Below are 20,904 nucleotides of genomic sequence, written 5' to 3'. Positions count from 1 at the left end.
AAGATTACAATGATACTTCACAACCAGAAAGTTTAGTAAGCACATTTTTTTTGTGGAGGAGAAAAAAAAAGAGAAATAAGTTAGTGCGCCCTCAATCATAATCTTCTCTATCTCCCTTCTTTCCGATATATCGTGTGTGGAGAGAGTGGATGATCCATGCGATTTTGTTCGAAATGTTTGCTCCATTTTGTGCATAGGGCCTAGGCCTAGGTAAAATAATGATATTGTATATTGATTTAAACGAAATACACGTGTTCTATGCCATATAATTGGTTGGTATGCTAGGCCTTTATCCTAGCTAGGTATTGGTTGATGGATGTGCGGCTTAGCTAGCCTAGCTAGCTAGGCTAGGCCTGGCCCTAGCTAGGCGGCCTAACTAGGCTAGCTAGGGCTAGGCCCTAGGGCCTACCTACTAACTAACCCTAGGCAGCCTAGGCGGAAAGATTACTACTCTAGAATCTAGTAGTCCTTCTCTTCTCATTCCAAGTTTTGGCTTGTTAAGGAGAGCTAGGCTATTAATAATATTATAATAGTAGTCTATAAAATAAGTACTTTGTACTTGTACTTTCATGAATGAATGAAAGTACAAGTTATTAATTGAACCAATTTTCATAAATTTCAATAAAAATGTTATGTAAATATTTTATTAATTAAGGGCTAGGCCTACAGTATATTCAATGCATGAGTATCATATATTTTAGTACATTGGATGGAACCTCCGTCATGTTATGGATGGAACAATCCATCATATGGCGGCCTGATTTTTTATATGTATAAGAAATATTCATTAATTAAGTTAGAAAGAATTGGGATCTTGAAAGTTAGTTTCACCGCAAATACAGAAGAATTAGCAGGTGGTGTATGTATAGATTGACAATTAGAGCCCCTTTTCTCACAGAAATCATTAAATGAGTGGATTGTTTGTTTAATTTTGAAGTTTATTTATGGATTTCAAATGATGATTATTTATAAACAAAATAACTTGATAAAAACATATTAGTTATTTTTCTGTTTTTTTTATATTTTCGGTAGTTTATTATGTTATTTATTTGCTATGTATGGATATTATGAGAATTTTTATGGTAATAAAAAGATGAGAGAAATATCAAACTTAAATGTTTTTTTCAGGATGAGATAGCAATGGATCTGGAATCTGCTAAGAATGTGGTTTTAGAAACCCTAATTGAAGCATCAAGTCAAAATGTTTCACTGTTAAAGCCAGCGGAACAAAAGCTTAAAAGTTGGGAAATACAACCAGGATTCTATCCAATTCTTCAGGTATAAATTACTAGCAGTGAGAGGCCTCCTTTGGGACATCCCTATTCAGAGGAAAACCTCTACCCAAGGACACCCCTATTAAGGGGACACTTGTTTGGGTACTGATTGAAGGTGTCCCCTTAATAGGCTTTCTCCTCTATCTGTCTAGTCACAAAAAGAATCTAATAGTAATTAAACCTTTTGGAACCCTATAATATAATTTCTGCTGAGAAAAAAATTAATGTTTAATATAATAACTTCTTATGCTTATGAAGGTATATTTAATTGTTGTTTTACAGTCAATTTTTAGCACTTACAGTATTGATGTAAATGTGAGATGGCTGGCGGTGTTATACTTTAAGAATGGTATTGATAGATATTGGAGAAGAACAGCCCCCAAGTAAGTGTTATCTGACAGTACAGTACAATGTGTATGATGATTGAATATGATACTAAGTGACAAGAACAGCTGCTGACCTACTGTCATTTCAACTATAATAGGCATTTTTCTGTCCCAACTCCCTACAGCCAGTATAAAGCCCCCAAGGGCATCTTCCACTCCCTTCATTTCAAGTTTTCCATCCTTCCTTACATTTTTCCTTCTCAGCTGTCTCTGTATTTTCTTCTGGAATCATGATATTGATCATGTACTTTGGTAATTTCTAATAACTTTCCTGGTGCTTTTTCTACCACGTACAAATAGATCTTGAATAGCAAAGACCAAATTCAGTTTTCGTATTTTACTAATTGCTTTTCTTTGTTTTCTGGTAACTGGAATCAATTTGATGGAATTATTTTCGAGTCATTTGAGGTCAAATTCATAATCATTTATTACATAATAATTACAAACTGGAAAATATAGTATTGTTTGGCATCATTTTGTTCTTTTCAATTTTTGTGTAAAAATGATTTTCAAATATCAAACCTGCTAGGCATCTTTTAATATTTACAGTACATTTATCTACCTAAAAATACATCATATTTTACCGTAAAAATTATGACTTTTTAAAATTGTTTAAAAGACAAATGTTAGTTTACAGGATAATTATGTGTATGTATACTGTATCCTTTGATGAAGAATTTTTCAAAACCTTTTGTTGCCTCTTAAACTACTGTATTCCAGTCTGGTGTAATAACCAACAAAAAAAAGGTGTTTTAAATATAAATATCCCACTTAAATTTCATGAGTTAATTGAGCTTGAAAATTAAGTGTAAACAGAAACGGTAGGGTGTTTTGAAGTCCTGCAATGAATAACTGATTCAGGTGATTAAGGCTTATACATATTTATAGAAAATTATCGAAAGTAAACATGAATGAGAATTTTAAATGTAGCAGGTACATTTAGCAAACACGTTGGGAATGCTATTTTAATGTTGACACTTTATATTATATTTATTAGGAACGTTTCACACGGTTATGAAAACGAGTATGTAAAAAATGAGTTTTTGTTAAAAAGTAAAAATCAAAAGGTGCTAAGATCAAGAGAGAATTTTTAATAAATTATATATTCATTCTAAATTCAATAATACGAGACGACTGGTATATAAACTTCTAATATTAATATAAAGTATAATTCATTCAGTACTTGAAGCAATGAAATATATGAAATCAAAAAACAAATGTGATGAAAATGATAATAAATTCTAGATTGTTGCCTTATTTTCTGTCACTAATTTATAAGACCCACTTTTTAAAATCGTTTCTACAATATTTAGGAACCAAATTAAAAAATATTCTAATCACATATTGATATATCATTTCTACTAATCAGTCCTGTATTATTTTAAATCTTACTTTCCACTTGACAGTGCAATTAATGAAGAAGATAAAGAAACAATTCGTAGACAGCTGCTCACACGGTTTGATGAGCCTGCACCACAAGTTGCACTCCAGTTAGCTGTTGTTATCAGCAAAATTGCACGAGTTGATTGTCCACGGAATTGGCCGGAGCTTGTGCCAACGATTATGGAGGGGCTTAAACAAAACGATGACTTTCTCCAAAGAAGACTGCTCTTAACGTTACACCATGTAATTAAAACGTTATCAGCTAAGAGACTTCCTGCTGACAAAAAGACATTCCGAGAGGTAATGTTTTCATTTACAATATTGTTACCGTTTTTCATAAATACCAGGTCTTGTCTTTTGAAAATTGAGTGAATACAATCCCATGCCTCAAAAGATAAGGCATGAGATACCAAAAATATATTATACCCAATCACAAGTCTAAATATGTATTGCCTTTGTCTGTACGTTTCAAATTAGGCTTCCATAGACTTGTTTAAAACCCTTTTTAAAAAGCTTTTGTTTCTACTGATGGTTTGATCTACTTGGCTTGTGTTCATGAGACCATGCTTCCTTCATGCACTACATAAACAGGGAGGGGGGTTTCAAACCCACAGAAAACAGGAAATATTTCTTCTCTCTTGATCACCTTGTTCTTATACTGTCGATTCACATTACAGTACAAATGTAAAAGTTTGGATATCTCCAGGTTACAGTTCTTTCACATGCTAGTTTGTCGCGGTGTAATGTAAAATGCATATTCACATTGATGTTTGCGAGACCTGTAAAAATTACAGATTTGCATGATTTTACAACATAGATGTACTACGGAAACACTTTAAAGAATGAGCATTGTTATTGTGTCTTTCAACAGTCTATGCTTTATGCTTCTATTTTATATTTTTGTTTTCAGTTTACTAGGACATTTTTCAACTTTATAGCAGAACTTTGGAATAATCATACTGAAACGTTTCTTAATAAAGCATCTACAGACATTGAATCAGCTGTTACATCTTGCTTAGAACCAAGTCAGTTGTCACTTAAAAGTAAGTTTTTTTAGTAATGTTACTTTAGTCCAAACATGGAGGAAATATACTGTATATATATTACCTCCACTACTCAAACTAGACCGCCTTTTAATAATAGTACAGTAGAGTTCAGTAGAATTAACATATTTATTCATGGTAACTAAAGCATAACATGTGTAAGCAGGTAGTTGTAACTAGAGGTGTTTGGGGTGTAGTTTTTCTAGATATTTACCAAGTCAAGACTGGCCTTTGGTGCCTCTTGTATGTTACTTTAATTCTTCTAGATTCGCAATCAATTTATTGTATTATGCAGGAAATGTAAGTCTGGTGCTCAATGTCCTAATGAACTTTAAATTGCACAGATTTTTTAAAGGAGAATTCAATTTTTAAAAGGGTAATTTAAACATGGAAGTGCAAAATCAGCTTTCCTCCAAATAAGGCAAAGTTGACCAATTATTGCAATTAATATAATAATCCATCCATTACAATTGACCGTGAGATGTCCTGTGCATTGTAAATCTTGTTTTACCACAATCGTTTCATTCATTCATTTGACCTTATATTTTATGTGTTGATGACGTAATATATACTCCATTGTCAATTAAATGAATTTTAAATCTAAGAGTTTAAATTGTTAAGGACAAGAAGGAACTTAGACTATGAAGTACTATTGTGTTGTAACCTTGCACGCAGAAGAAAACAAGTAGTTACGAGCAAAAAGGAAAGCACACGCATTACATTGGTGTTTCAATATATTTTGGCAATGACATCTATTTTAAACGTCACCGTTAAACTTTTATTATACTCTTGTATTTAATTAGACTCGGTCGCAAGTTCAATACAAATTATATCATTTGTTTTTTCTTTTAGTTGCTAAGAAACTAATGGTACATGGAATGACTGAAATCAGTGAATTTCCTAATGCTCTGGTAAGTTTTCAAACAGTTTGAATACTAAAGGTCCTACTGAGAGGAACACACAAGTAACTTGGTATACTAGTGTAGCCATGGTTGATAAAAATTGTCCTGATAAATGCATACATTTTATTTTCAGACCACTATTGAAGTTGTGTTTCAAAGACTAGAGCAGATGTTACAAATAAGTGAGTTTTAAAGGTTGGCTATTATAAGTAATTTACGTTCCAACAAGATTTTGCACATGTTTTAAGAAGCTTTCAACTATTTTTTAAACATCTTCTAGTGACGTGATGATTATTTTGCTAAGTATTGACTGTCCTGATGTAGCAATAGCAATATTTGAAGGATTTGAACCCCGGACCATGAAATTTGTAGCCAGCCAGGCTATCATGAAGCTGTAACTGCACTCTAACTGATTCCAATAAATACACAACCAATTATACCAGGATATTCTGGCCAATTACTATTATTAACATGTTTTTTTTTCCAGGGCGCCAAATAGAAGACTATGCACTTAAAGAAAAATTAGAAAAGAAAATTATTCATCTTGTTAAAGTTGTAAGTTATATCATTCCTAACCACCTTCAGTAACACTTGCTAGGCTATATGTGCTGTTCATGTCTACACGATGCTGTCTGCATCACATGTTCATCCTAACAAAAAACTATATTTTCAGTCTACATTCACATTGACATTTTCATTTTGGTTCACACTGCACTGCACTAAATGCAATGTGTTATTGTTAATCTACCCTTGAATATAAACACTGGCTCATTACATATAGGTCATGAGGTCTGAATCTGCTATGCGCATATCATTCAAAAACCATTCAAATTCACCAAAATTTGTTAATTTTTACCAGTGTTGTAAATAGTAGTACTTTTGTTTCACTACTTTACACTAACGATACCACCTCTTCTGTTCTTACAGCTCTCTGTTGTACAAATCAATCATCCTGTGTGCTTCATCCGATTCATTCAGCGAGCTTTGACGTTTACAAGCACGTACGTTTTTACGCAAGCGGCAGAAAATCTCAACTTTGAGAGGTTTATCATTGAATGTATGAACATCATGAAGGCCATAGTCACATGTGATGAGTATAAAGTCGTTAAATTAATTGAAGCAAAAACAGAACCAAGTCGAATCCAAGCTTCTAAGGTAACTGAAGAGGATCATGCATGCTTATGAGGTTTATGATTCTTTTTAATAACCATCATTTCTCAGGCACACAGTGAAAACTGGATGATCTAATAGTTAATGCTAAATAAATGTTATCGTTATGTTATTGTTAGAAACTCATATTAATAAGGTTTGTTCTGTTTTCCAGCTTGATATAAAAGTCAAAATAGATTTTTTAAGCTTTTTTAATCTTTGAGTTACACTCTCAAAAAGAAATGTTCACACCAAAATTAAACTGGATCCAATTATCTGACCTATCAAACCTCACTGCTGTGCACATAAATAGACCAATCAATTGTTCCACTGCACGTCATGTAGAAACCTATCATACTGGTCGGTCTACAAATACTGTGCCACACAATGTTGTTTAGTTACGCTCTCATTTTTGGAAGTATGTGTTTTCTCTGTACTTGACCAGAAATGACCGAAAGATAATTGGATACATTCAATCATTATTATATGTAATTTACTCTTCAATGTTATCATGGTCCTCGATTTCTGCTGAAGATATTTTCTCCTGGGTTAATTAAATTGTGACGTTTTGTAAAAAATATGGGAGTTAACTAATTTACGAACCCACTCAATACTCCCAAAATAAACTGAAAAGAGTTGTAACACCAGACTTAATGTCTAGAAGAAAGTGATCAAGCATGCAACAGATTAGAATAGTCTGATAGCCTGATGACATTAGGACATTTTTATCTTGCTGTCACCAGAAATGTAATTATGCTTTGTTATGATTTATCTGATACTTCTATTACTGTAATCTATTTTAATAGTACTGCAAAATGATTGACAGCAAACATAGAACTCCATCCAGGTTGTTAGGAAAGATGAAGGACAAACAGGGGGAGGGGTGGGGTTGTGTTTTTTTAATAAGTCATATTTCTCAATATTACTATTAAATATAGGGCTCAGCAACATACCCAAATTTACCCAAGATATTCAATAAATATTCAATATCTTGTTTGTAATATTTTACATTTTGCTTTATAAAGATTAAAGAAGAATTCTTCACAGAGTCCGTACTCACAGAAATAGGCACGCGTCTACTGACATCGTATTTCTTATTGACGCCAGAAGATTTATACAACTGGGAAAATGACCCAGAAGATTTCACAGCAGATGAAGTTGGTGAATCATGGAAGTATGGTCTAAGGGTGAATATAACATGAAGCAATGTCATTTACTGATAATAGTTATATTTTTGTAGTTGAAATTCAAATTTTTTGCTGTATCATTAGGAGAGATTTATTTTCCTGGGTGGATCGAAAATTCCAGTAGTGGCCACTCCCCAAATAAACAAATGGCATTATAAGAATCCTCACAAAATTATAAAGTATGGAGCCTTACGATTTGCGATGACCTAGGAACAAGGTAATTTAAATAAATTGTGCACGTTCAGGGAATCTCTGACATGCTTCATCGCTTTATTCCTTGACACAGTTTTGGTGGTTGCTAGGTCATTGGTCGTTTAAAGCTCCTGAATATTGCTTTCAGTTCCAGGGTACTTTTGATGTACTGTAGCTCTAATTCATAAAGATCAGAATGTGCTTATGTATGTAATGTACTAACTTTATATTATTATTATTATTATGTTAAAGCCTTGTACAGAGAAACTGTTTCTAGCATTGTTCCATGCATATGAATCAATGACCCCTTTACTACTGAAGCTTGTGGAGTCTGTCCAAGGTTTGTACAAACATTCACAACTAAGACTAATTGCATGGTGTATGAAAAGCAACATAGTACCAATGTACCAAAGTATAAAGCAGAACTATTGAATGATTACTCATTCATTATAAGTCAATCTTTATAAGTCATCCTTGCAGGTTTCTGTGGGACCTTTTCATCTTTAATTTATGTATATCAGGGGTGGTTGCAGGATTATTTTAAGGGGGTTGCCCAAAGAGTCCAGTTAGACACTGAGTATTTGAGCCCCAGGCTCTAGTTAGTCTAGTCTAGCTGGAAAATATCACTCCATAGTGCGCTAGCAAAGAGCGCTACGACTGTAGGCTATTTTTCAGTACGATCGTAGGCTATTTTTCAGTACAATCGTAGCCTATTTTTCAGTATGATTGTAGCCTATTTTTCAATACGATTGTAGCCTATTTTTCAATACGATTGTAGCCTAATAAAACACACGGGACTAACAATAGGATAACATATGTTGCGTTTTCGAATCAGGGGGAAGTACCTAAAGAAACTTCCGGTACGGTAATACATTCTAATAACTGTAATCAATTAATGATTTTAAAAAGTTAGACAAAAAATATGAAGCTGCTGCTATAAATAAATTGAGCAAAACTTTAAACTGTATTTTTTAATGCTAAATAAGTCAGCTGTTAGGACCACACTTTCCAAAATTTATTTTCATTTATCCACTATAGGCTACTGTACAATACTATAGTGTTACTTAAACCACACTCCAAAATAAAACAAAGAAATAATGATAGGAAATTTGCAGAAAGCGCCAAACTTCCAAACTTACTACAGAAATTCGGCCTAATATTTTGGTTGGACGTACGGAAATGAAGATAAATAGGGTATTACATGGAAATACAAAACTATCCGCAAAATTATGATTTGGTCTTAAATTATGCCTTCTATAATATATATGAATTTTGTATACGATGAAATAAGATCTAAATTTCAATTTAATGGCAGAAAAAACATTTAATATGAAATAAAGATAGATAAATAACGTATTGTTTGTTATAATAAGTAGTATTATTGTTATCGTTCATTTCCTATAAAAAAATATGATTTATTTATTTACAGGAGAAACAGATGTGGAAAATATGACAACTATCCTACAAAAAGAAGCTGGTAATTATAATTGACTTGACTTAATGAACATTTCCATCAGAAATAATTGGAAACCAATATTTCATATGGTAACCAGCAAATTGATGTTTATTTCCAGACATCTTTTGTATGTGTGTCTTCCACCTTTGAATGGCCTCTAAGAAGATGATAATAATGAATGCAAAGCTCCAATTTTCTTATAGAAATGTGGCCTATTACACTAACAGATATAAATGTCAAAAATTATCTCCTGTGCTGCTGCTATTAATATTTAAGCCCACCTTCTCTAAGCCTGTGTACATAAACTTGATAATGATCAGTTTTATTCTTTGCAATGTATGTTTTCTATTAGTATATAATGCGGTGGGTTTGTCAGCATTTGAACTGTATGATGAAGTTGATTTTGATCAATGGTTTTGCAACCAGCTTTTAAAAGAACTCCAGAATAAGCATCCACGGTAAAGATTTTTATATACTAAATATTTTTGAACAGGTATACAGCGGTCATTTTAAGGAGTCCTAACCCTCTTGACATCACTCCATTGTCCTTTAGTTCGCTCTCTAACCTTTATATAAACTCTTTAAGTAAATTGCATTCCTATAGTATCAGGCAATACTGTACACATTTTTTTTAAACGCTATACTGTATTTGAATGAACAATATAGTATGCCACACTTTACCTGTAAAATTATAACAGTTTGAAATATTAAATGTGAATCTAATTAGCCATGTAATTGTAAAGTAGTAGTAGTCAGATATGTGTATATATGTCAGATAACATGATATTTATTTTAAGGATAAGATTAGAATAGAAACATATGTGACTAACCATGCTGATCATTTTACACAAAACTACATTAAAGTTAAAATTGTAAATTTATCCACTTTTTATTTTTATTGCAAAGATTTAAATGTCAGCTTTGAATTTTTTTTTAAAATGAAGTTTGATATTAGATTCATGATACATAACCTTCTGCAGTTAGAAATTGTCTACTTGACTAGACATCCTTATGTCCTAGTACAATACTACACTAACATTTAAATGTGTAGTCATCAAAGGTACCTGGTAAACCTGAGGATGTTTGACCTATGAAGTAAACGTATCCTTATCTTGGTGCACAGTGGGTTATCTTCTGTACAAAACGGTCAAAATGTCCATTTTCAGACTTAAAAATTACTAAAATAGGTTAATAAACTGAAAAATGTTGTTGCCACAAAGTTTTGAAAATATTTTTAATGCATTGTATTGATCTTTTTATCAAAGAAGCAAAAATTAGCCTTTTCTACTATAAATGTATGTGGTACATAAAAATAATGACTGTGTTTTGCCAGAGCAAAATACAACCTTCTGTGATCTGTGACTATGTTACAGTTACAGACCAAGATGCCAAGAAAATGATTGTGTGCAAATACTAAGTGTAGATAATGAGAAAGTATAATTATGTCTCTAAGGAACTGCTTTAAATGTCACACTTAAATTATATGCAGATTTCAGTATTTCTTTACTAATTTTTTTCTGAAAACTTATCAACTGTAAATCCAAATTGCATATAAATCATTTTCTTGATAGCAAGATAGATGATTCCCACATTGTGTTTTAAGTAGAGCTCTTCGGCGTCATATACAACATTTTCAAAATGCGTTTAGACAACGTTTATTGTTTGCCATTATCCTTTCATCCAAACAAGTGATATTCCGTTTTGCGATATTCTCCACTGCTTTATATATCCATGGGCTAAGACCATACATGAATGTGTTAAAATGCCACTGAAAATAACCTAAAAAAAATTGATGTTTTTCATACAGATCTTCTTTTAAAAGGAGCGTGATCGATTATAATGAGTTAAAATATTTGACGATCCTTAATCCAGACTTGCAAAAACCACTGAATAACTCAACCTTCATGAATGTTGTATTTGTTTTTGTCATTTTAAATATTTTTGTATATAAACATTTACAGACGTTAGAAGAAATTCTAAACCGACCGTTGATATACTGAATATTAATTGATTATATTGTAACAATAAAGAGGAATAAATCTGTGAAAATGAGAAAAATCCTTCCCGACCAAGAATCAAACCTGGAACCTTCTGCAGATGTCCTAACCATTAAACTGGGGTTTTCATGGTATTGTTCAAATTCAATTTAATAACTCTTTAACACCCTCGCTGTGGTTCAGCAAAACAGCACTATTTTTTAATATAATAAATACATCATGCTAACATGTTTTATTTTGTACAAAACTTTGGTTTTGTCAAGTACATAGAGAAAGAAAAAATATTTACTAAGTTGTTTTCTTGATTTCCAGGTACAAAATAATTCGACGAAGGGTGATTAATGTTGTAGGACAATGGTTGGATGTTAAGCTGTCCCCTAGTCTTCACCCGTTGGTATACCAAGCAGTCTTACCCCTCTTGTCACCCCAGGAGGATCTTGTAGTGAGGATCACTGCAGCAAAGACTCTCAAAATTGATATCCTTTTAACAGTATTTACATTGACGGATCATTGGTTGTCATGACCTGTCCCATTGATGGTAGAATGTTACATGAGTGTGTCAAACGATATTTTTTCTCAATGTACTTAGAAACCACACTGAAGGAGACGCACCAGTTCATATCATTCTATGTTTTAGAGATTGCTTAAATATTATTTTATATATAATTACAACAACAAACGTTTATGTGTTTGTTGCCAAGAACATAAAGAATCCACTACCTTATTTGGTATGATTGCAAAATCTTGACTAGGATTGGGTGTTGGTAAATCATCGGATTTCCATATTAACTGCTGTGGCACCATCAACTTTTAATAAATAAGGAGTTCCCTAAAACAATCACATTTTACTCATTGTTTTCTTAATTCTATCTTTACCTATTGATGACTTTGAATTCAGGTCAGAAAACTTTGAACCAGTAAGTACACTAAAAACATTATAATTATAGAGAACCCTTCAGGGGTTTGGTAATGGCAATGGTTTTGTAACATGTAAAAGCATCCGTCTGCTAGCGCAATTTGTCCACCTGGAAAGAAGCGTGTTAATTACAATCCAATTTAAACATATATTGTCCCCCTGAATAATTTTTTTTTTTAATTGTTGAATATTATGCCATTTTATTGTTGTATAATAGTAATTCCCTTTGAGCAAATATTGTATAAAAAATATATATATATTTACTTTTAAAACCGTAATTTAATATAATATATTTACATATGAAATATTTTCATCAATCAGTAACATTTTTTTTTTATTTTTTTTTTCATCCAGTACCTTGAGACAAGTTTTTCTCTGTTGTTCCAACTACTACAGCAAGTATCGGAATGTGATACCAAGGTAAAAATAAATGTGTTATTAATCATCTGTGTGTGTTACAACCAAAGAGGTTATACAGTACTACAGGGTCAACTCCAATTTAATCATAGTTCAAAAAGCAAGTCAGTGTTCCTTATCTGTAATAGATCTGTAAATTTTCTTAATTTTTTAGATGCATGTATTACATGTTCTCTCGTTTGTTATTGAAAGATCTGGAGCATGTGTAAGTATTCTATACTTAAATTGTAAGTGTGTACTTGTTCTATGACTGCTTGAAAAGAAAACATGTATGGGTGAAATTGTCTCACTTTGGTTTTTTTAATATTAATCCAAAGGAAAATTACTTTAAAAAAGGACAATGCTGTGGTATCAGTGGCTGGATCTCAATGGAGATACAAATAAGCAAAAAGCTATATCAAAGCGATAAACCTTCTGAGCAAAACTAGTCCTTCATAATAATATATAGAAACTAAACATTGATGAGTTCTACATTATAATTTATTTAAAAATACTAATCAAATATTGTTTCTATTTAAAATAAAACAAAATGTTGTATAAAGTAAATTTGAGAAAACTAGGAAAAAAATCAGGTCACTAGTCTGCCGTTCATACCTCTAGACCACCGAGCTTGCGCTGATGGCTAGGGTTATATTCAAGCTCAAGGAAGCAGTAGATATTGCACCAACAGCATGATTATTTAAGCTACTTCGAAGTAGTCACTAAAATTATCTGTTTAGTAGTAAAGTTTCAGAACATCTTTGAATAACCAAATATTTTTGTTTAAGGTACAACCACATGTATCACACCTTGTACAATATTTACCTTTGCTCTGGGAGGAATCAAGTGAACATGACATGTTAAGATGTGCTATCTTATCGACGCTTGTTCATCTTGTTCAGGTAAGATTAGTCTTTTTTTGTACCATGAACTGAATTTACAGGCTCTGTAGATGCTGGCCTGACATCTTTTTACTTGACAAAATGTTGGCAAAGTATTTGCCAAGTATTATACTTGCTTTGTTAATGTTTGTTTGCACAAGGAGCAATTTGCAACAACCTACACACTACACTAGTTAGGTCTTGTTAATTCATTGTGCACACATATTTTTTTTCACAGTTTTTTAATGACAAATTTTTAATAATTATTTAATGTTACATTTTTTATATTTGCTTTTAATTATTTTTTTCAAATAGGTTTTTTGTTAAAATGTCTGTACACCACATGCAATTCAGTCTTCGCCACTGCCAATTGTAATTTTAATAAAATGAAATACAGTTTTAGCATCAAAACATATATTTTCCATCATTTGTTTAATGATAAAGTGTCTCTTAATGGGGGTTGGGCAAAGGAGGAGTTCTATGTACTCATTATTCTGTAATAATACATTTGTATTTATTATTTCTTGTAGAGTCTTGGTACATTAAGTGTTAACTTATATCCATTCCTGATTCCAATCATCAAGTTCAGCACAGACTTGAATCAGCCTCCTCATGTCTACCTACTGGATGATGGCATTGAACTCTGGCAGGAAATGTTAAGGTGTGCTCCTTCACTCACACCTGAAATGCTTCAACTATTTGATAACATGCCACCATTATTAGGCAAGTTGATAATTAGTAATGTAAAAACCCACCTTTAATTTTTAAAATATAAAATTATTAGAATCTGTAAACTTATTAAAACTACTGTATTTAAAGATATATTGTCCCCCAAAATCATGAAAAATAAAGATTTTTAAAATCGGACTTTGAATAGGCCATTTTGCAGTTTTATTGAAGTTGTTCACTTCCATAAGAAAAAAAACGGGGGAAAAAAATTATTTCACCTATAAAAAGACAAAATAAACAGTTAAATTACCCAAAAACTCATTGTCTTCCAGACAATTTGACCATTTTTTGCTTTAAATTACATTTTTCTCAGGTAAATAAATTTTTTCAGACCCAATTTTTTGTGAGAGTGAATAACTATTATGTGACATTAAAATAACATATTCAACAAAAAAATTTAAAAAAATATTTTTTTGAGGGGACAATATATCTTTAAGTAATTTCAATAAGTTATTTTCAAAATTTATTTAAAAAGTAGATATTAAAAGGATAACTTTGGACTGTACAATTTGTCTCCTCCCTCTTAATAACGTTGATTTGATTTTATTCAGGTTTCAACATAAAATTACAAGACAAAGATTAAAAATACAAATAGAAACATGTAATGTATTGCACAGTACACAAGAAACCTAGGATAGCCCATAAAGTCGAAAAAAAACCAACTTATTTCCAATGGGGTCCTATTATCATAAACGTGAGCGACAAAAACAAAAAACGGTAAAATTACAAAAACGAGTACACAATAAAAAAATGGCATAGAAAAATAGACTTATAAAAATATGATACACTGTACTGTATTAAAATGTTAACTGTATTAAAAATGTACTACACATGTGGTATTTAATTTACTCATATTTCTTATAGAACTTGGAAGTGAGAATTTAAAGAAATGCTTTATGATCACAACTTCCTATCTTCTTCTGAATCCTGAAGAATTTTTAAAGGTATTATGATTGATTGATTATTAATATCTGTTTATTATATCAAATCAGAATTTGAACAGTTGAGCTGTAGCTTGGTATTATTATTGCCTCGCAAGGTCCAGTACAGCAGTGCCATTTTTGTAACTGTAATACACTCCACTACCTAAGCCTTAAATGGGAGGTAGTTATATATAATAATAAAAAATAAGCACAGGAATAAATCTAAAATCCATTACACCTTGTAAATTTAAATTTCTTCTCTCTTTCAGACGTATTCAAATGTTATTTTCCAAGGTTGTGCTAATCTAATTCATGAGTTAAAGCCAGAAGGGGTTGTTGTTATCTGTAAAGTAATGTATACAAATTATTTATTAACTAATATATATATTGTACAATTGTCGGACAAACTTTTTCATATATATATATATATATTTTTCTTTTTTAATAGCTGATTGAAACAGTTTTCAAACTTTTCCCAATCCGTGGACCAGAAATTTTCCGGCCATTGCTTCCAACGATATTTGAGGGTATACTTGAAAAGGAGGTAATTATAATTATTATAAAATATTATAATTATGCAATTTCAAATTCTACTAATTGCATGGCTTAACTGTAAAAGCCACATTCATGTATGCATTTGATATACCTGTTTCAGTAGTGTTTAGTTTGTACCACGGCGTACTCATACTAGCCCGTTTCTGAAAGAATTGCATTGGTTGCCAGTTGAACAAAGGGTTAAGTTTAAAATTTTAGTTCAAGTTTATAATTGCGTAAATGGTCAAGCACCGGTTTACATGTGTGACTTAATTAGTAGGTATAATTGTCAAAGAGCAGGTCTTAGGTCAGAACACAATCCGACTAAACTCAATGTTCCTCATGTTCACCGATCATCGGGGGAACATTCATTTTCAAAGCTAGGCCCAGACCATTGGAATAACCTTTCAAGCACAATTCGTGACTCGTCTTCAATTATAATTTTCAAAAAACTCTTGAAAACCCATCTTTTCCAAAAATAATTATGTTCACCAGATGATCGGTCATTGTAAAGCGCTTTGATCCTTGTAAAGGCGCTATATAAATTGAAATGTTATGTTAAACTACAGTATAACATGTTATCACGTAAACTATTACGGTAAACGATAGTAGTTTTCTGGTCGCCATGAACTGTACTTAATTTTGATTTTTACTTTATTGTCTAGTAAGTTGACATAAAAATGGGGTCTACAAGATTACAATTCACTCAAGCAAACTAGCGATTTCCTAGTGGAAAATTTAAAACATTAACTTTTTGTAATTATTTGAAGAAAAAAATGTTATGAGTAAGTGTAACAGTAACCAGCATGTTAAATAACTAAATGTTGTGAAATATATCTTCTTTTTACAGGCTTATCCAATCCTGATGTCTATATACTTATCACTATTTGCAAGACTAATTCTTAAAAATCAATCGTTTTTCTTCAACTTTTTAGAAGAAGTAGGAACTATGTGGAATCAACAGGTAATGGTCCAATGAAACATTTTTTTAATCTAAATTTAGCAATTTTAAACCCTGATATTTAGTTCTGTAATTTCATGATTTCTTTTAGTTTTCATCTTTTAGCATTTTGTTAATTTTCAGCTCTTTTAGCTATGTGGATCAATTTATATTCCTGCTTGTGTGCCGATACAGGGCAAAACAATTTCTATGACCAATATTTCTCAAAGAGAGAGGCTTTCAATTTTCTCAGCATTCTAATTTATATTTAACGCTATTGTATTATTTTTTCGCTCCAGCCAGAAGACATTTTAGAACAACTGTTGAGCTTTTGGTGTGAGTATATGGTGAAGATAACTCAGCCGGAGAGACGCAAGCTGACAGCACTTGCATTCACTACTCTATTGCCATGCACATCAAGGTTTGTACTGTATTACCTGGTCGCTGGTTGCACCGGCCTAGGCTAGCATGCAATACACTTTTGCAGCTTGGCCAATATTGTGAAAATAAAATGATTTTTCAGGTGACAAACCTATTAGGAAACACGTTTTTGGGTCCTAAAGTTGTCCCCTTAATCGGTTTCTACTATATTATGTTTCTTACTAGCCTTGTTATTATTTTTGTAGGGCTGTGGTCACACTTTTTCCTGATTTGTTTTATCCAATTGTTGAGGTGTTTCATGATGTCATGAGAGAAGACAATGGCTCTCAATTTGAGTAAGTTTAAACATCATTTGTGTGAACAAGTTGTTATACATTGGGATGAAAGGCCACACTTTTAGTAACAAAGTGGTAGGAATGTTAGCCCAATGATAAACAGCAGGTAATGAAATGGACAAACACTAGGGTACAGCCTACAAATCTGTGTATTTGTAAAAACGATTTTTAGTGGTGGGTTGGACTATAAATGCAATTTCTTATATATTTTTTCTTTCCCTGTTTTAGTTATCTTGTGATGGGAGATAGGGATGACCTTGATGATGAGTATGAAACAGAACATGACAAAAGAAAACGACAGGTACCAGTTTCAGTTTTGATTATTGTACTGTATAAACTAATTCATTAGCAACTACTCTTTCTAATTATAGCCATTTGTTGTTTATCTTTTATAGACAGTATTTGAAATGGTAAATAAATTGAAACTGAATTATACATTTATATTTTTTGGATATCCAAGAAAAATAACAAAAGGTGTATAATTTTTACTAGATTTTTACTGGTTTTAATATTTAAACAACTAGTTATCTGACAAACACATTTTGCTCCTGTTAACATAGAGCACCCTTTTACGACAATATGTAGCTGTCCAGTCAAAAAGTCATTCTGTGCACTTATGAGAATGCCAGACTGGCTGTTAGACTCAATAGCTGTGTGATGTGTTAAGACAATAGGTTGCTAATAGTGATTGTAGTAAACTTAAATATATATTATTTCATATGTAAACAAAAATAATTTTCAGCTTTCATTGCAAGACCCTGTATTCAATACTCCACTACACGAGTACACCAGAGCCCAACTGATGGTGTGTGAACAGGCTTTTGGTGCAGAAAGATTTCAGTCTCTAATAGGCAGTGTGGACAAGGAAATCAGGGAACAGTTAGAAGAGTTTTTAAAATGAAGCAACTGCTACCAACAGTATCAATGAGAAAATTAAATATAAACAATATACTAATCTATACATTTTCAGCAATGTGCTAGCCAATATTTTTTAAAATCTTGTTATGAGGTTAAGGTACCAGCATGTACATGTATGTACTGAGATTTAAACCAATATTATGAAATTAGCTACATGCTAATCCACCAATGATGAATAAATCTATACATAAAGGCCCTGCAATTATACTTTAAATTTAGATGATAAACTAGATGAAACTTACATAAAACAAGAGAAAGTATGTCTATTTATCGTCGATCGTTATCGTCCTAGTGTGTTAGCAGCCTTTAGTAATGTGTTTGGTTATGTGATGGTCGTTTTTTATGAATACAGGCATAACTTACAGTTAACAGTGTGTGGATATAAACTGTTATAATGCTGGATGGCATAACTGGTCGTTAAAAGTGGATTCAACTTCAGTCCAGGATTAAATTTAACTTTAATGAACACAGGCATAACTTACAGTTAACAGTGTGTGGATATAAACTTTTATAATGCTGGGTGGCATAACCAAGAGCCTTGAGCACTTTTGTGGATATGTGCGCTGTATAAGTCTTATTATTATTAACAACAAGATACAAGATAACTTTATTGTCAAATAGTTCATCAACGGAAGATTAACCAATGGAAGAAGCCATTTAATTTGGTTTAGAAACAATATTTTACTAATGTGTTTTGAACATGCCAACAAGTAATGCATAATATTAATATTTACCATCCTGTTATGAAATCTGGTATTATTAATGTACAGTAACAATAATTCTGATTTTGTTTAAACACGGGATGTTACATGATAGCATCCTTTGAAGAATATTTTAAGATTTAGGGTTTGCCGACTGCAGTAAAAAAAAGTAATTGTGAATCTTTAGGGTTGCAGACTGGTTGTTTTACTGTACAATAAACATTGTATAGAGGAACGGGGCCATGCGTTGTAAAGAACATTATACTTAAGGTGTAATTTTAATATTATATGAAATAATGTATTCTACTCTATGTATTATTATAATTTCCTATTTTTTGTTACTACTAAATGATCATTATAATAATAATCATTTTATAAATCTTATTTATTTCTTTCTTTCTGTAGAGATTTTGTGTATGTTTGTTGTATAGGAGAATGTATCTGGTGGGTAAAAATCTGTGATACCATATATGTCTCTGTGGTCTAGTGGTATGATACGCGCCCTGTAAGTGAAAGATCGCAGTTTCGAATCCCGCCAGAGACATTTTTATCATACAACTAACAAATACGGAACTTTCGACAGCTAGTTGGGGGAAGGGGACTGGATGGGTGAGGGGTGTCTCTAGTCAAACTGTAGCGGGGTTTGTCAGGACCAAGTGTATAAGTGGTCTGTGATAGATCATTTGGTATTCTTTACAATGTGCAAAATGATATGATATTGGTTGCTGGTGGTATCTACAAATATAAGATAGCCTACATTAGTTAGGAGCAAAGGAAGGGTCTCCAGTCAAACTTTATGGTGTCTTCTGAATATTAATTCAGCCCAACCAACTATCAAATTTAATGTAGAACAATCCACCGCTAATGTAGTAAAACCTCCAGCTAATGTAGAAACACCAACAGCTTATGTAGTAAATAAAAATCAACACCAGCTAATGTAGAAACGGTCAACAGCTTATGTAGTAATGAAAATTACCTACCAGCTTATGTAATTACTATCGCCAGCTAATGTAGAAAATGTTATATATTTTACCAAAATGTCTAAATCATATGCAAATGCATCGATCTTTAATTAGCTATCAGGCTTTCCACCTCTCGTAAGCAACCATCTCAGTTAATAGACCGCTTCTCATAATCGACCACCTCTCGTAAGGGATCACCTCCTCTCTCTCAACGACCACACCTCTCGTAAGTGACGACCTCTTTTAAGGACCACCACCTCTATTAAAGGACCGCTTTTCTCATAATCGACCATCTCCCATCACAACGACCTCTCGAATGTAACCACCTCTATTATCACCATCTCTGTTAAGGAACTGCTTCACATCATTAACCACCTCTCTTAAAGACCACACCTGTCGTCAGTGACGACCTCTTTTAAAGGACCATCACCTCTATTAAAGGACCGCTTCTCATAATCGCCCAGAATTATTCATGTGAAAAGCCACAAAATCAATATTGCTGCCGGGTCATATCCTGTAAATTTTCCCTGGGGACACCAAATAGGAGTAAAAAATGGATTTAATCATGTGAAAAGCCACACGGATAAAAGTATGTGTATACAATGTTAAAACAGCAATGGCAGCAACTTTATCCTGTAAGTTACCCGAGACAGTAGCCCCAAATGACTCCTCGAAAATGGAACGATGGTTCGCCAAGTACGTCGGTCTTTAGTTAGAAGATATACGCCATGTTTATCCCGGTACAAACCATGACTTTGGACGTCCTGACCTCCGAGCTCGCTCGATTGTTTACCATGAAAAAATATCTTTTCTATAGCCAACGTATAATAGCGTTTTTCTTTAAACCTATTATTTTAATACCACAGAATACTGGAATTTATTTTCATCGACGTAGCATACGCCAATTATGATGTCATAACTCAAAAGCACTGATCTTGAGTTTAGTCAGTGTCCAGGTTTAACATAACATGCATAGGCTTAACATGCAATTCGAAAGACTAGTGCTTTTCCTAAACGAACTTCCTCTATCACTTTAATTCCGCATAATATCTATTTCACTTCCCCCTATGAGTACATACTCCAGAATCTGCATCCGCTGAATTTGGGATTTATAACAATGGGATGCTCACTAAGTGCCTCGAAGGACCATCGCTATCACTAAACATTCACAGGAGAATTGGAGCCGGGAAACGTTATATTTAATGTGATGTTGATAACTTATATGAAGCAAATACGAATAATGTTGATTCTGATACAGATGCTTATGAAGTATATCATGGACTGTGTAAGCAAACCATGGAATGATGGGACAAAGAAGA

At 32.5% G+C, this 20,904-nt stretch overlaps 1 protein-coding gene across 2 annotated transcripts; it reads left to right on the top strand.

The window, feature by feature from the left end:
* Positions 1-114: 114 nt before the first annotated feature.
* Positions 115-18,927, top strand: LOC144853595 (importin-11-like). 2 transcript variants are annotated; one of them, XM_078711322.1, is made up of 28 exons: positions 149-210; positions 656-771; positions 1,129-1,278; positions 1,557-1,657; positions 3,067-3,343; positions 3,954-4,086; positions 4,939-4,997; positions 5,122-5,170; positions 5,476-5,543; positions 5,916-6,143; positions 7,163-7,324; positions 7,769-7,856; positions 8,946-8,993; positions 9,325-9,430; positions 11,282-11,445; positions 11,846-11,886; positions 12,240-12,305; positions 12,457-12,507; positions 13,070-13,183; positions 13,693-13,885; positions 14,756-14,835; positions 15,084-15,164; positions 15,263-15,358; positions 16,199-16,312; positions 16,588-16,709; positions 16,915-17,004; positions 17,233-17,305; positions 17,747-18,927. In XM_078711322.1, the coding sequence occupies exons 2-28, from the start codon at positions 682-684 to the stop codon at positions 17,903-17,905; spliced, it is 3,003 nt and encodes a 1,000-aa protein (XP_078567448.1). In that variant the 5' UTR covers positions 149-210; positions 656-681; the 3' UTR covers positions 17,906-18,927. The 2 variants fall into 2 exon arrangements, with proteins under 2 accessions (XP_078567449.1, XP_078567448.1); XM_078711323.1 differs by lacking the exon at positions 656-771 and having other exon boundaries at positions 115-210.
* The last annotated feature ends 1,977 nt before the right edge of the window (positions 18,928-20,904 follow it).

This window comes from Antedon bifida, chromosome 10 (genome assembly GCF_963402885.1).
Source record: "Antedon bifida chromosome 10, ecAntBifi1.1, whole genome shotgun sequence".
NCBI lineage: Eukaryota > Metazoa > Echinodermata > Crinoidea > Comatulida > Antedonidae > Antedon > Antedon bifida.
The sequence above is the reverse complement of the archived record's forward strand: the minus strand, read 5'-3'. Positions and strand labels throughout refer to the sequence as shown.

Excerpts from the sequence above, each read along its gene's own strand:
- LOC144853595 (XM_078711322.1), top strand. The coding sequence starts at position 682 with ATGAGTATCATATATTTTAGTACATTGGATGGAACCTCCGTCATGTTA. Across the intron at positions 1,279-1,556 it reads GATTCTATCCAATTCTTCAG|TCAATTTTTAGCACTTACAG; the intron begins GTATAAATTACT and ends GTTGTTTTACAG. Across the intron at positions 4,087-4,938 it reads AAGTCAGTTGTCACTTAAAA|TTGCTAAGAAACTAATGGTA; the intron begins GTAAGTTTTTTT and ends TTTTTCTTTTAG.